The sequence below is a fragment of the Hippoglossus hippoglossus genome, chromosome 10 (assembly GCF_009819705.1).
Source record: "Hippoglossus hippoglossus isolate fHipHip1 chromosome 10, fHipHip1.pri, whole genome shotgun sequence".
Taxonomy (NCBI): Eukaryota; Metazoa; Chordata; class Actinopteri; order Pleuronectiformes; family Pleuronectidae; genus Hippoglossus; species Hippoglossus hippoglossus.
Window position 1 is genome coordinate 7,878,648 of NC_047160.1, and position 13,528 is coordinate 7,892,175.

Here is a 13,528-nt window from a genome sequence, read left to right on the forward strand (position 1 = left end):
CACACACACACAACGCTTGAGTTACTACTGGAATGAGAGTAAACCTCCGCCCAGGCCCAACAGGCCTCTCGTGACAGTTTTATGTGGATCTGCACATGGTTGCACACACTCAGAGAGATCAGTCCCCTAAACTGTTTTCATCAAGATCCATGGATTCATATTTGAGAAATCAACGAAAATGTAAAAAAAATAAGATTACAAATTTAAAAAAAGTTATATTGCGACGTTAAAAGTGAGAATTTTTTTTTTTTCTCCTGAATGCATCCCCTGATCTGGATTCACCCAAAATTATTAGCTTCCTCCTTAGGCCCCACCTCTCCACAAAATTTCATGGAAATCGATTGGGTTGTTTTTGCGCAAATCCTGCGAACTAACACTCAATCAATCTAATTTTATTTGTATAGCCCATATTCACGAATCACAAGTTGTCTCATAGGGCTTGACAAGGTGTGACACGCTCTGTTCTTAACCCTCATCAAGAGTAAGGAGAGACTACCAAAAAACCCTTTTAACAGGTGAAGAAAAACGTAGAAACCTAGAGAGAGAGCCACATGTGAGGGATCCCTCTCCCAGGACAGACATGTGTGCAATAGATGCTGCGTGTAACTGAGAACATCAGCAAAATAACAGTATTTACAACATTGATTTTGAAGAAACAGTTTGTAACTTAATGAATAAAGTGTGTCAATGATTAACAAATCAACAAATGCAGACGTAAACACAACCTCCTTGGCGGATGTATATATAATAAAAGATTTCGCTCCAGTGGAAATAAAAGCCATACATTTAGCTTTCCATCTGTACAGATCATCAGAGTTTATTATTTCAAATCTGAATTTACAATAATTAAATAATTACATGATTATATAAACCATATGATGCCAGGAAGCAAATTTATGTACAATGTAAAAAGTGCATTGTGTTAACAGAAAGAACATATGGGCACACTGAGAATCCTAGTAAAACGTAAAAAGGCAAATCAAGCCTCAAATCCATTGGTGGGAAAAAAGGAACTAACTTTCTCAATAAATCGGTCTTGACTGAACCCTCAGGTCTTAGAATCAGTAATATCAATCAAATGTACAATGTTTATTTGTATGATCATATCTGGTTTTGTACAGCCATTAGGAAGATACTACTGTGCTTGGTACTTAAAACATGTAAATCAGGATCTCTGTATACTGCATCAGTTTTGTCAAACCAACAGAAAATAGTTTTCAGTTATATGACCAGACACAGTAATGTAACTTGCTACCTCCAGGTCCCACATCTCTCATTGTCATCAAATTAAATGCAGGAAAATAACCAAGTAATCTCTGCTATCTTTGTTGCTCATTGTGATTCTGGCATTAGTCTCAATGGATTAAAGGACATAGATCGGTGCAGGACAGTATCACAGACTGATACATGAGGCCACTAAGTGCATAAGACAGGATGAACATATCAGACTAGAATAAGACAAGATTATTGTTCCACATCAGTTTGCGGCCACACAGCTGCTGTCCATAAGTGTGGGTAAGAAGTGGGACTCCCTCTCCAGCAGGCAAGTCAATGTGCACACCATCAAAGGGGGGGAAGGAAGGATGCAGGAGGAGGAGCAGCAGCATGTGTCTTCCAGGGATGATGAAGCTTAAGGGGTAAAGCAAGGAAAGCTGTGTTTCCTTTTGTGTCCATTAGCAGGCAGAGTTGAACAGGTGCTTTCCCCTCCTCGTCCTTTTTTTTTTTTCCTCTATCTCCCACTTTTTTTGTCCCTACTCTCCTCTCATTTGACACAAGTCTGCCAGCGGAGGCCTCCACAGGCAGCAGAGACAATAATGTAAAGGACAACCTGAAAAGAGCACAAGGACAAAGTTCACTTCCTGCACAACTGTCTGATTGATCACATAGTGAGCAATACAGGAGAGACTCCAACAGTCAATCTTAAAGTAAGCACTGTTTCCACTTTTGTGCATTTTCTCAACACAAGGGCGCTTAATTAATAATCCACCCCCCTTGGATTAAACAATTACACTGCCTTGTAGCAAATAACCTTCTTACCAATTATCATTACTGTTCGTACTCACCACGCTCACCAGCACAATGACCAGAGTCAGCTTGAGGTTCTTCATACACATGGCTCGTGCAAGGTTGCGACTCGTCGTCTTAAATGTGACCGACTGAAAGAGGACGGAGAGAAAAATAACATCAGTGCCAAATTAAATGTATCAAATAGGACTAAACCATGGGATTTAAACTCACTGAATCAACCAGATTTTCTGTCTTGTCAATCAGCAACTCCAGCCTCTCTCCTCTCTGAGCTACCAAGTCTGTAAAAAGACAGCGAGTCAGCTTAACTTGGGAAGCACAAAAGGTCCAGCGTAATTAGATTTGTGCCAAATTGTGGTGTAAAATGGACTGACAGCTAAGACAGTGGTCCTACAGCTTTCAACAAAATGTGTATTAAAATATTGTAATATTTGCTTTGGGCATGATGGCCACGAATACCAGGGCTGCGCTGGCACAGTATGATGAAGAGGTCAATGATTCCTCCACATCACGTGCATCCAGTGGAATTTCAGTCTAAACAACAAACTTTTTCTGATTCAGTTAAATAATCACATTAGACAAGTAAATCTGATATCATCTTATAACTCAATTTAAATGAGGCATCTGTGTATGAAGACACCCGTGAGCAGCTGACCTATGTTGCGGACCATAATGCCCTTCAGGTCATCCACTTGCAACTGACTCTCGGTGAGACGATCAGATCCGCGTGGGTCCGAGTGGTGTTTCTACAGAGAAATAAAAACGGAGAGAAGTTGAGGAAGATAAGGAAATGAAAAGTGTACTTGATGAAACTGTATATTATAGACTACAGAAGAAAATAAGTCACAGAGCTGCATATGCTGACTCTTGTCATACTCACCATCTGAGCTGCCATTGCTGAGGAGAACTCGCTGTTCATGGCGTACGGCAGAGCTGTTTGTGCTCGAGACCCGTATGTGGTCTGGAAACGCTTCTTGACTTCACTGAGGAAGCTGAATGCACGTGATCTCTCAAAGTCCTTTGACACAGAAGAAATAAATATACAGAAATCAGAAACACACACTAATCTAACGATCTAGTGAAACAAACATTGGCTTTTTTCGACATTGTTACAATGTATTTGAGTGTACTGTTGAAGTAACTTTGGTTTAAGGCCAAATATTTGAATATAAAAAAAATTAAGATTGGCTGAACCCTACAATAATAATACTAATATTACTACTACTATTACTACTACTACTACTACTACTAATAATAATAACAATAATAGTAAAGATAATCTTTATTTATTTATACAGCACTTTTCAAAACATAGTTACAAAGTGCTATATGTTGAAACAGGATTAAAACAATTTCGGTCAGGGATAATAAGAGCAGGAAATGAAATAATAGCAGCATTAAAACAATAAAATAGATTTTTAAAATGTAGGTAATTAAAAATTGTGTGCTAGGATTAATAAATGGCTTGTGTAAAAGGGATTTCAAAATATGATTGATTCTGCAGCACTGGATCCTCGGGCAGGGAGTTCCAGAGCTGAGGAACAAAACTGCCTGTTCACTCTGTCTTGAGCCTGGATTTAGTAACAGCCAACAAAGCCCTGCCGAACGCTCTGCGATGGCTCTTAAGGGAGCAGTATTTTAGCAATCTATCTGACTCAGCCCCCAGTGCTTTATAGTGTTTTAAAGGTGATCTTCATGAAGTGCTTTGAAGGTGATCAGCAAAATCTTAAAACCACTTCTGAAACTGAGGAGAGGATAAGACAACGGTGATGTGATCTTGTATTATAGTACTCGTTAAAAGCCGAGTGTGTTTTGAACCTGCTGAAGGCGTGAGGTATTTTTATGGCTCCACAATGAATTGCACTAATCTAATCAGGATGAAATAAAAGACCTATTTGGCCTCTTTTCATACAATCTGCAGGTCCTGACAGCAGTGACACTGCTTGTATTGCAGTAAAGTTGTATACTTGTATACTACTCAAAGTGGCTGGGGCATATATTCACATCTAAATTATAAATAGACTTTCTTGATTAAATCCTGCCCATTTCTGTCATTTCAAGGGACCTTGATCATTTACAGATGGCCTTTTTTCCCAATTGTATACTTACATCATCAGTGATACACAGGTATATGATTCTGTCATGGCAGATGTAATGAAAGAGATAGCTGGGAAAGAAAAAAGAAAAAAAAGTCAACATGACATATATTCGATTGAAAGCAAACAGTTGAATTTTAAATCGGTTTTATAGGCACTATAATTTATATGCACTATAAAAAGTCTCAGGGATCATAAACCAGAAGTAAACAGCAGTAAAGAGGCTGCAAATCTAAATGGCACGGGTATTTTACTCTATCTGCTGCCAAGTTATTTGAATAAGGACACACCGAACTGTGTCCTTTAGGCATGTGATGCCACTTTACTGTTTAACATAGTGAATTCCCATGGCTGAACCTTTCTGTGATTTCTTTTTTACTGATCTGGCTCATCACTCGTGTTATTATACCAGTCCACGTGGAAAATATTTTCAACTTTTGGACATTACTGGTCCATGGACAGATTGGTTAGGTTACCAGCGATGTGTTTATGTTCACTGCTGTCCCACATATGGGATCAGACCAGCATTGTTACAAATCTGCACGATAGTAACTTACTTAAAGTTGAAAAGATGGAAGACCGCAGTAGTCACATGACTGTTGTGTGATGCGCGTGTATGCGTGTATGGACGTGTGCACTCGTCCTACCTGCCGTGGCTGTAAGTCAGCTTGTTATTCTCGGAGGGTATTTTGGCTAAAATCTGCTCAGTCACCTCCAGGAAGTTCCCACCACACCATGCATGCTTGGCCAGGATGGTGGTTCCACGAGCCACCACAGCAAACAGGATTGCCATGGCAACAGCTGGGATTTCAGCTCCAATACTCACTGACAGCAGATAGATGTTAGATGTTAGCCAGCAGGAAGGAGCAGAGAAACACAGACATTTATGAAAAACTCAGTGGCTAGTATCCACTAAATCAATACTGTCTACAAGGTCCAGTAGACAGCAAACAGTCACAAGAAATGAAACCGAAAGACAGATTAACGGTGGCAGGAAAACTCGCAAGCTAGCTAATGATGTTGTTGAGCAATGTAAATAATACGGCAGATGAGTGTTTAACACAGCAACACGTGACGTTTCTGTATACGAAGCTAACGCAGTTCGTAGTGAAGTGTGATAATAAATTCGATACCTCGATGTGTCCACCCTGTTCAAAGCCGCTCATTTAGCGCAGATTCCGACATCTAAAGACGTCCCAGCTGCTAGCGAGCTAGCTAATCCCTTCCGAGTGACTTCTGGTTTGCAAAATCGCCCAGCCGTCCACACCGGAAGCCAATCACTCTGCTGCTGGGTAATGTAGTTCGTACCACCTCTCTCACCCGTCTCACTCTATTATGCTCGCTTCACTTATTAGTATAAGTTATTCTACTTCCTGTTATGTAGTGTTGACGTCACATGTTTTCATACTGACGTTCCGCTATGGCGACGCCAGGGTACTTCAGCCCTGGTTTTTGTCTGACAGGCGAACATCGCTCTACTGTTGAGTTTACGGTTGATAAATAGGCGCTTATACATTACTTCACAATTCATATCTCTGGTGAAGAAATGACCATAATAAATGTTTTATTTTACATTTTTGTATGTTTGCATCAAATAGCTGCTCTATCTGTCAATGTTGCTTACGCCAGGATCATCTTTATCTTTTACATCCAGATCAATAAACAGACAAGCAATTGTTGTCAAGTCAGCCCAGACCGTCATCCAGATTAATTTTTTTTCTTTCATTAAAAACTTACACCGAATAGACTTTCTTTCAGACAAGATCAGGTTTTCCACATATCTAAAAACTATTGACTTCTATCAATGACTACTGTGCATCTCATGCTAATGTTCTTATACTTATAAATATTTTTTGTTTACGGTCATAACTCTAACATGTTTTAGAACAATATTAAAGAACAGAAACCCTTTGTTGGCCAAGGTACAAACTCACGTTGCTCCTCCTCTTGCCTGTCAGACAGCGATCAGGGAGAAAAGCCTGCCGGCTTACTGTTGACTGGCTGAGTGGGAATGTGAAAGCATGGCTGCAGAAGGCGAAAAGAAACCAGTGCTGGAGATGGTAACAAGCGAAAATCCTTTTATGTATTAATACAAATAATGTCTCCTGCTAACATTGTATTGTTGTTGTTTAACACGGTCTGTAAAAAAATTCAGGTTAAAGCAGCATTTTGACCACGTTTAAAATCCTCACGTGGGGAGCTACACTATGAGAAGACTTGGATTCCACCTGAACTAAAGTTTAAACAAAATGAAACCTCCTTTCTCAAATACAAGCTGATCTATGGACACGTATGATGAGTGGTGTTATGTCGAGTTATAATTGATCTGTTAAGTGAATCAGTCTATCGACCAGACATCTGCTTCCTTCTCAGTCCATAGCTGACTCAGTGTTTGTCCACTAGGGGGCAGTCGTGCTCAAGCCTTGCCTCTGTTTGTCAGCATTTAGTTCAATCTGCTAAACTGACTCTTGTCACTGTGCATCAGTCAGATACGTGTTTAATTTATTGTCATTGCCTAATAGTTTCCTCTCAGTGTGACCAATTCTCCTAATTCCTAAGGATGGTGTGTGTGTGTGTGTGTGTGTGTGTGTGTGTGTGTGTGTGTGTGTGTGTGTGTGTGTGTGTGTGTGTGTGTGTGTGTGTGTTCATCCTGTTCAGGGTTGGATGTGTGATGTTTTAATCAATGTTATTTTGTGTTCTAGGTCCAAGCTGATGGGGCTGATGAGGGCTGTGTGACGTTTGTGCTGCACGAGGAAGACCATACACTGGGCAACTCCCTCAGATACATGATCATGAAAAAGTTAGTCAGTGTTTTAACGAACCGTTGCTTGTCACGTCACGGTCATTACATTTGACCTCTTTTACTCCATCAAAAACATTTGCACCACCTCCCTCTGTCGCATTTATCACATTTGAAGCGCAAAGACTGTGACGGATTTTTCCATTTGCTGGAATGTTTCCCCTCCTTGCAACTGATTCCGACCTTTCATGATAATCACATAAAAAATGGACTCATAAGTGTGTTTGTGATTCCTCCTCTCTCTCTCTCTCTCTCTCTCTCTCTCTCTCTCTCTCTCTCTCTCTCTCTCTCTGTTTGTTCTGTCAGTGAGAGGTCAGCTGGGATTAATTGATGGTGGGAAAATGATGCCTCCACCCATTTTAAGCCAAACATCGATAATGATAACAAATCTCACTTTCACCTTCCTGTGTTTCATTAGTGTGGATGTGGACTTTTGCGGCTACACCATCACCCACCCTTCTGAGAGCAAGATCAACTTTCGGATTCAGACACGAGGTGAGAGAAGCCATTCGCACTGCCATCACGTCATCCAACATACCAGGCTTGTTCATGCGTGCAATTTTTGTGTGTCCGACAGCTTGAGAATTATTATTTCTGGACCGTCTTGCAAACACTTAAACTTGTTAATTAGAGTCTGGTGCATTCACTTTGTTCATTGAGCGGCACAGGAAAAGCCAGTTTGGGACACACATGCACATATACCCTGTTGCTCTCGTCCACAGACTATAACCACTTGCCTTGTTAGAAAACAACAAAGTGCCAACAGAAAGCAGCAGCCGCATCACATGAAAGGAGTCTGCAGGATGGAGAAAACAACTTGTTTGTTGTTGTTGAACTAACTTTCAGCATGCCTGGAGGATCATTCCTAACTGCTTCATCACAGCAAGACACAGTTACCTTTCAGGCACCAGGAAAAACCCAGGCTCCTACTGTGCGTTGACATTTTCAGCTGTAATTACTTCCACCAATGAAGTTGTGCTATTACCTGAGTTTAAAAAAAAAAAATTTTGATGGCAGGAATTGAGCACAGGCTGGGGAAGAATCAGTTCAATTTTGGTGCAGATCTGGTTTGAGAGGCAGATCAAAGAATGATCACTTTCATTAATATTGTGAGAAAGGACTTTTTTTCGACAATTCTCAGGTGGAATACAAATCTGAGATGCTTTGCTACAAGCAGACATTGCAGAAACTACTAAAGCCCGGACTACACTGCCTGCATGAGCGGCGTGTGTGTGACGTGGCGTATCTTGCTTTTCATTTTGTGGCCATGTTATCAGATAAGAGTGGCCACAATGTCGGCTCAGGCCCTGTTCACACTTCTAGAGAATCCAGGTCTTGCCAATTTTCTCCACATTTGGTTCACAGCTAAATAAACTGTGAAAAAGATCTTTCACCACAGTTTTAATGTCTCTCTGTTGAATATGTCACAACGCAAATATTTGCAACACTTCAAGTACCCTTTTCAAAGTAAAAGCGTTTCTGTTGACTGAATCCATTCATTTGTTTTAAGAAGGTTTTTCTTGTTATTGCAGGACCGTAACCTAAACTCATGATGTAGAGTCCTGGCATTTAGTTGAGTATATAGCTTTACGTTTACTCAACGAAATACAGTGCATACAAGAAACCTCACTGTCGCTGTGAACAACAGACAACCGCTGCATGCAGCAGATCTGCTTCACGAGCCGCTCACGCAGGCAGTGGGGCCTGGGCTGGGTGTAAGGGATGTTGTTTGATGTCCTCCGCTTGAGGCTGTCCCATGGTGGTAGCCGTGCAGAGACCTGTTGGAGATTCACTCTGTTGGAGACCTTTCTGTATGTCCAAAAGGACACAAGCATTTCGCCCCTCAGCCTGCATGGCTTCCATGACATAAGCTGTTTTCAGACATGAAATCTGGAAAATGTCTGGACATTTTCTGGTGTCAAGTGATTGTTTGGGTCAGACACAACAACAGGAATGTCTGGACCTTTTATGTGAGGGTTGGTGCCTGGGTAGAGCATGCAGGAGGCAGGACATGACGTATACATTCTGGCGTCTTCTACATTTATGGCTCCTCTTTTTCATCCTGAGATATTGGAATTTCTCCAGTTTTGTGTCTGTTGCGTGTTAGAAATGTCATAAACTCACCAACTTGCTAACTGTGACTTTTCCAGAAATTCTCCTTCTGTTTTCTCACATGACCTTGCTTTGACATGCAACTAGGGGGCTGGCAGGAAAAGCTCCTGAAGCTCTCTGGAGCAACTGACTCAGATATTTGCATTCTCACATACAGGCCCCCACTGGAAAATGTCCGAACTTGGGTGCATGTCTGAAAGCAGCTTTAATTGGCTTTCACTTGCAGAAGGATTCCAACTGTGGTCTCTTGTGCCCTAAGGTTTCTTGAGCTGATCTCAGCTGCCATGACTATCTCGCCTTTCTTCAGTTGTTGCTGGGAAGGTGTAACATTTTCAATGGGGAGTATTGTAGAATTCACTCCTTCGACACGGGTCTTGTTGGCTTTCTTCAGTTGGTGAGAGATGGATAATCTGTCGTCCCATGGCACTGTGACTTCAACTAGTACGATGGTTTTGTGGACCTGGATAGAAGAACCATGTGTGGTCAACATAAGTTTACTGCCACCTGTTTGAGAAATGCAAGTCTCCTCCTCAGATCCACCTTCATCTCCTAGTCAGATGGGTTCCTGACGGCTTTGAGTGGTGATTCTGGTGTTTGTTGGCCTTGACCCTCTGCAGGTCCGCCCATTAGGCATCATCTATGAGGACCTAGTTGTTCCTCCGCCTGTAGAGACCTTCTCCCTGCAGCACTTTGGGACATCCTCTCCAAATGTGATTCATGGCCCACAGAATTGCTCCACACTGCTAGAAAAAAAATTCTGGATCTTGATGTTAAAATAATCTGACATTTATGATGTTGAGATTTGTGAGTTTGTACAATTTGGTGCAGATGATTATGTTGTTCTTCCTTTTTCCTTTTATACACAGACATGTGTAGAATTGGCCTTCGGGAAGGTTTGTGCTCTACTGATTGTTATTTATCGTTCCCCACCATGACCGCAGGGAAAACGGGCACACGCTTGGAAGTCGTTAATCTTCATTCATTTCGTTCATTTTTGCAAATAAATAAAATAATTCGTGAACATAGTGATGTTAAAATATGTCACGCCTCATTTTGTACTTACTTTTAATTAATGGTGGTGGTGTTATTATGAGGTATCTGCTGTGTGTTTCAGGGGGCGTTGCAGCCACAGAGCCTCTGCGGAGAGGTCTGAATGACCTCAATGATGTTTGTCAGCATGTTCTCAACACCTTCCAGGTAAGCTTGTGTGTCCATATGGAACAGTGACCCTGTTCAGACCTGCTATTAACATCCATCCTGAGAGATCCAATCATAAGTGTTCAGCTCTTAGTTTGTATTGAAATTCATCCTGAATGTGTCTCCTATGACAACTTGTGATCGGATCTCAGTTCCCTGCTCAATATGCCATTAATCACATATGCCACCGGTGTCCAGGAGGGTCGAATGAATCACGAGTCGCACTTAGCTCTGTTATGAAAAAAAGATTCTAGAGTCTTTATGTGGTCATCGTAGAGGTGGGGAAATTTCTCGATTCTTAGATGCATCGCGATGCGGACGACACTGCATCGATGCAGAGACAAAACATGTTTCGCGCTGATTCCGGATCAGGACAGACACACATTGACACACAGCTGCAGACAGGCGAGAAATACTTCTTGCCTTGTCCTGTTTATCCAGGAACATAAATATTAATTCAGCAGGTTTTTATAAAAATCTGCTCTAAGTGTGAGTGATTAGAAAAGAGCAGAAGAATCTCTTGTTGACCAGCGGAGTAATTCGCCTCGATGTGCAGAATGCATTAACACATTCTGTGCATGCGTTAATGCGTTAAAAAAATTAACGCGTTCATTTTGACAGCCCTAGTAAAGATACTTTGGAATTATTGTAAAACTGTAGTGGGTCAGAGGACTTCAATCTTGGAACCCATCAGCTATCATCTGACGATGAATTTGCCTCTCGAGGCAAAAGCCAATATTTTGGGGCTTCCAAGCTTCTTTTATGAAACCAGTTTCTCCACATAAAACACAAATTGCAAAATGTTTTGTAGGTTTTTTAGGTCCAGATGACATTTTGGCTCATCTCTATCAACAGCTATCTGCATATGAATGCAGATAAAATAAAAAGATAGCAGATGTATTTCGGTCAATGTGTTCCGTCTCTTTTGCTCTCCACATGGACTGTTTACCTGTGAGTAACCAAAGCCTGCTCAAACGTAATTGGTCAAACTAGAAACAGAAGCCAGAAGACTCTCACCCTGAAAATGTTATTCCTCGCTTACAGATTCTGGAAATTCACACGTAGAATCTGTTTGTAGAGATAAGAGGATGTCAGCTGAGTAGGCGATCTTTGTGGATCCATGTGGCCCAGGACACATTTGTGTTCACACAGCAAAAGAATATGGTCGCATACATTCCACTCTGATCCAGTGATCAGATCTCAGTATGCACCAAGGACGCATTTGGGTCAGTTCACACTTGTACTGCAATGACTTGATATTGAGTTATGGGCCAGTTTCAGTTCAAACAGACAAGCTAAAGTACACATAATTCTAAATATGTATCCGTTTTAGTGTAATTTTCATTTAAGTAGCTGCAGCTGCTCGGCTTTGACCCATTTACAGATCATACAGTCTGTTTACTGGATGACAGCTGATGTTTCACAGTATATGGAAGACTTTAGTCAGCAGCTCAAGGCTCATCACAGGGCTCCTTATACAGAATATGACCCGGGCTCTGACCTCCCTACAGCGGTAGACAAGCAAGATGTGAACTTTAATTTTCACATATGGAATAATATTATTTTCATGTGGGATACAGGAAGAAACCCTGGGTCATATGGCTGCTTTTATAAACTGGTCCCTTTGTGAAAGGAGACTGTAAGAGTTTATGTAACATCCTCCGTGTTGTTTCAGCTCCAACACTTACGACATGTTCTTTTATTTTGTTCCAGGGGAGAGTTAATGCGTTCAAAGAGAGGGAGGAGCCACCCATGGAATGAAGAGCATCACGTATGTGCGACTGTGGACATCTAAAAAACTGTTAAAAAAAATGACTTACTTTGATATTTCCCCTTTCATGTTTTGTTTACTAGCTAGAGGACGGAATGACACGTTCTTCCACCTATTGAACTAGTTCACACGTCACATTCAAACAGTTGTACAGTTTTCTTTTTTTAATCCGCTCAAATGATTTTGATGTATAATAAATGTGTGTTCTTGTGTTTATCTTACACGAGTTGTTGTAATTATTAGTGACACAAACATTAAACTAAGTCAACAAAATCTTTGTGGGATTTCATGGAACGATTTTACGACACCACTAAATTACTCGGCCATTTGACCCATGCTATAATATTTATTTTCATTAAATTATTTTTTTTATAATTTAGGGTTGAATGTCAGCAGTTAACACAATCATCTTTAGTAAGATATCTTCCCACACTGATCCAGGGGGTGGTTTCTCATATAAAGCTAGGGTTTGTAATCCTGGAAAATATATAACCAATGCGTCCCACCCCCTCCAAAACAGGAACGCTAGCCCATCATTTCATTCAGTCCAGATAAAATGATTGGTTGTGCAAGGGCCAAATAAAGAGTCCTTATAGTTAGGTGTTTTGCATAAGCCTTTGCTTTATAAAATGGCTTTTCCAGCAGCTAAACCCAATATTCCTAATATATTTCTGTTCATATTTAGATGTCGATTGTAGAAGCTCAAATAAAATGTTAATCCCGATTAAATGAAATCTCTGTAAGGGTTATCGTACACAATTCTGTTTCAATCTTATGACAAAACGTATTGAGGACCAAAACAATAGGCTAGTCACAGTTCTTCCAGCAGCTGGATGAGCCCCAGTGTTGAGACTTCTGATCAGGTCAGTGCAGCTGGGATGAGTCGAAAGGGGAAAACAGGGCAGTAGTCATAATAATAATTAAATATTGCACCGGGAGTATTTGCAGCCACTCATTCACCCAGCGACCAACAGTAAGTACCAACAAACCCATAAGTTAAAATATTAACATTGTTGTTTTTATCAAGGATTTAAGTGAGTGTCATCATGTCAAAGAGAAAGGGTGCCGGTGATATTCGGATGTTTTTTGGGTCTCTAAACACAAGATAAGTGAGTTGAGAACAGTGAAAATGAGTCAATGCTTCTTGATTTAACTTTAATAATCATTGCTATTCAGAACAGAAATTTGAAATGATTCATTCCGGGAACATAATGGCCAAAAACACCACCTCTTTAGAGTAAAGAGGGAGATAACTTGGTTGCTGCAGGGAGAGCAGGTGACAAGGAGGTGAGTGAGACAAGGAACCAATGGGGATGATTGTAATCAAATAAGGAAATTATACCAGTCTAATCCGAATATACAGACTTGGCCTACATGTATTTGTCAATTTGTCAATCGATTCAAATATTTAATCGCGATTAATTGCATGATTGTCATTAGTTAACTCACGATTAATCGGAATTTTTGTATCTGTTCTAAATGTACCTTAAAGGGATATTTTTCTACTTTTTAATACTCTTATCAACA

The 13,528-nt window shown here is 40.7% G+C and overlaps 2 protein-coding genes across 3 annotated transcripts; one reads left to right on the forward strand and one right to left on the reverse strand.

Moving 5' to 3' along the window:
• Positions 1-1,726: 1,726 nt before the first annotated feature.
• sybl1 (synaptobrevin-like 1) lies at positions 1,727-5,446 on the reverse strand. 2 transcript variants are annotated; one of them, XM_034597253.1, is made up of 8 exons: positions 5,219-5,446; positions 4,769-4,946; positions 4,135-4,192; positions 2,906-3,043; positions 2,681-2,771; positions 2,239-2,306; positions 2,064-2,156; positions 1,727-1,828 (listed from the first exon to the last, which is right to left on the reverse strand). In XM_034597253.1, exons 2-8 carry the CDS (start codon positions 4,912-4,914, stop codon positions 1,763-1,765), a joined length of 660 nt encoding a protein of 219 aa, XP_034453144.1. In that variant the 5' UTR covers positions 4,915-4,946; positions 5,219-5,446; the 3' UTR covers positions 1,727-1,762. The 2 variants fall into 2 exon arrangements, with proteins under 2 accessions (XP_034453144.1, XP_034453143.1); XM_034597252.1 differs by having other exon boundaries at positions 5,255-5,445.
• A 636-nt stretch (positions 5,447-6,082) lies between these two features.
• polr1d (RNA polymerase I and III subunit D) lies at positions 6,083-12,224 on the forward strand. The gene is made up of 5 exons (XM_034597254.1): positions 6,083-6,181; positions 6,824-6,921; positions 7,340-7,416; positions 10,148-10,230; positions 11,944-12,224. The coding sequence occupies exons 1-5, from the start codon at positions 6,143-6,145 to the stop codon at positions 11,989-11,991; spliced, it is 345 nt and encodes a 114-aa protein (XP_034453145.1). The 5' UTR covers positions 6,083-6,142; the 3' UTR covers positions 11,992-12,224.
• The last annotated feature ends 1,304 nt before the right edge of the window (positions 12,225-13,528 follow it).

Excerpts from the sequence above, each read along its gene's own strand:
- sybl1 (XM_034597253.1), bottom strand. The coding sequence starts at position 4,914 with ATGGCAATCCTGTTTGCTGTGGTGGCTCGTGGAACCACCATCCTGGCC. Across the intron at positions 4,193-4,768 it reads CTGACTTACAGCCACGGCAG|CTATCTCTTTCATTACATCT; the intron begins GTAGGACGAGTG and ends TTTCTTTCCCAG. Across the intron at positions 2,772-2,905 it reads CAGCAATGGCAGCTCAGATG|AAACACCACTCGGACCCACG; the intron begins GTGAGTATGACA and ends ATTTCTCTGTAG.
- polr1d (XM_034597254.1), top strand. The coding sequence starts at position 6,143 with ATGGCTGCAGAAGGCGAAAAGAAACCAGTGCTGGAGATG. Across the intron at positions 6,922-7,339 it reads AGATACATGATCATGAAAAA|TGTGGATGTGGACTTTTGCG; the intron begins GTTAGTCAGTGT and ends GTGTTTCATTAG. Across the intron at positions 7,417-10,147 it reads CTTTCGGATTCAGACACGAG|GGGGCGTTGCAGCCACAGAG; the intron begins GTGAGAGAAGCC and ends TGTGTGTTTCAG.